The sequence below is a fragment of the Malurus melanocephalus genome, unplaced genomic scaffold (genome assembly GCF_030028575.1).
Source record: "Malurus melanocephalus ecotype Western Australia unplaced genomic scaffold, MMel_1.1 scaffold_1269, whole genome shotgun sequence".
Classification (NCBI taxonomy): Eukaryota; Metazoa; Chordata; class Aves; order Passeriformes; family Maluridae; genus Malurus; species Malurus melanocephalus.
Genome location: NW_026624501.1, coordinates 6963 through 8411, shown reverse-complemented (window position 1 = coordinate 8411; position 1449 = coordinate 6963). Strand labels below are relative to the sequence as shown.

The window sequence follows — 1449 nt, the reverse complement described above, 5'->3', positions numbered from 1 at the left end:
GAAAAACTTGTTTTTCAAGTGGGAATGGTGATGTTTTGTCCCCCAGAGTTGTGGAAGAAATTTATTAATTGATCTACACTGTGGGATCAAGGAAAATACTAAACATTGAATCAGGAAAACACTAAAATTCCAGGTTATTATTATCCTTATTGCCATCTGTGAGGATTTTAAACACGACTTTTTAACATCACTGGCTTAAAAATATAATTTGAATACTACAGAAATGAAAATTTAGAAAAGCCCTATCAAGGGAGAGGTTAAAAGAGAAATAAAAATAATGGGCTTCATGTTAGCTAAGGCTGGAATATGGAGGTTTTTCCTTGAAATTATTTCTAGTAAATGGGAGAATAATAAAATAATCATCAGAGAAAAAGGGAGAATAATAAAATAATCATCAAATTTCCTCTTGTTTTTGAGACAGCCTTGAAATTGATAAAAAAAACTGCCTTGAGCCTCTTGGTATCTGTTATTTTATTGAGTTTATCACAAGAACTGGTACAAGGTTGTGGCAAGGCCACAAAGAAAGGAACATTCCAGRGCTCCTTCCTGCAGGAATCTTTGGATTGGGGAGAAATCARCATTTCTGGARYTGTTTGCAGGATGCTTTCCCCAAASCAAACCCRTTTTCCTTCCTCTTCCCAGCTGGATTTCTGGATYAACCCCTCAGCCTCTGCTGTCCCTGTGGATGTGAGAATTCCTGCTGCCAGTGTYCAGTCAGTCAAAGCCTTCCTGGAATCCCAGGGGATTGAATATTCCATCCTGATTGAAGACCTGCAGGTGGGCAATGCCATTGGCACCTGRTTTTTAGATCTTTTGGAAAGTCTGATTCACAATTTGGCCTCGTTCCACTTTTCCATTCTCTGCTTTCCATGGGATCCTCCCCTTATTTTTGTAGGTTTTGGATTAATTTCTCAGAGACAATCCATGGATTGCTGCARGTTTTCTCTGAGCAGTGACATCAATAAACTCCATGGGGCTCTTCTGATAAACCCTGAGGAATTCCACGTGGCTTTTTGGCCCCAGGCATTTGGGAATCTTGACTTTAAATTTCCTGATCATTCAGTAAACTCTGAGTTTAGTTAAGCATAAAAATCACCCACTCAGGCATTAAGCTGACATTTTATTATGAGCAGTAATCCCAAAAGGGCATCTAAACCAGTATTAACTCACCACATTTGATTTTTTAATGGTTTTTTTTTCACATTTCTCCCCATTTGAATGTTCTTTTAGGATGTCCTGGATAAAGAAAAGGAAGATATGGCCGARAGTGCCCAAAGGCAGCGCAGCAGCGGCTTTGACTTTGGCACTTACCACACTCTGGATGATGTGAGTACCTCARGGGGAGAGAATTCTTCTTTTTAGAGTCTTTTTGATGCTGTTTTCAATTAAATATCCTGTATTAGGGTTTAAAATGTCCTTGCAGCTTCTTCTGGTGGGTTTGGTTTTTGC

General features: G+C 38.9%; 1 protein-coding gene across 1 annotated transcript in view; it reads left to right on the top strand.

The window, feature by feature from the left end:
* The first annotated feature begins 600 nt into the window (after window positions 1-600).
* The window catches only part of CPA2 (carboxypeptidase A2), a 5921-nt gene continuing 5072 nt past the window's right edge, over window positions 601-1449 (top strand). The window contains exons 1-2 of the mRNA XM_057387594.1: window positions 601-777; window positions 1231-1326. Of these exons, the coding sequence (XP_057243577.1) occupies window positions 601-777; window positions 1231-1326 (273 nt within the window). The remainder of the gene's footprint in view (window positions 778-1230; window positions 1327-1449) is intronic.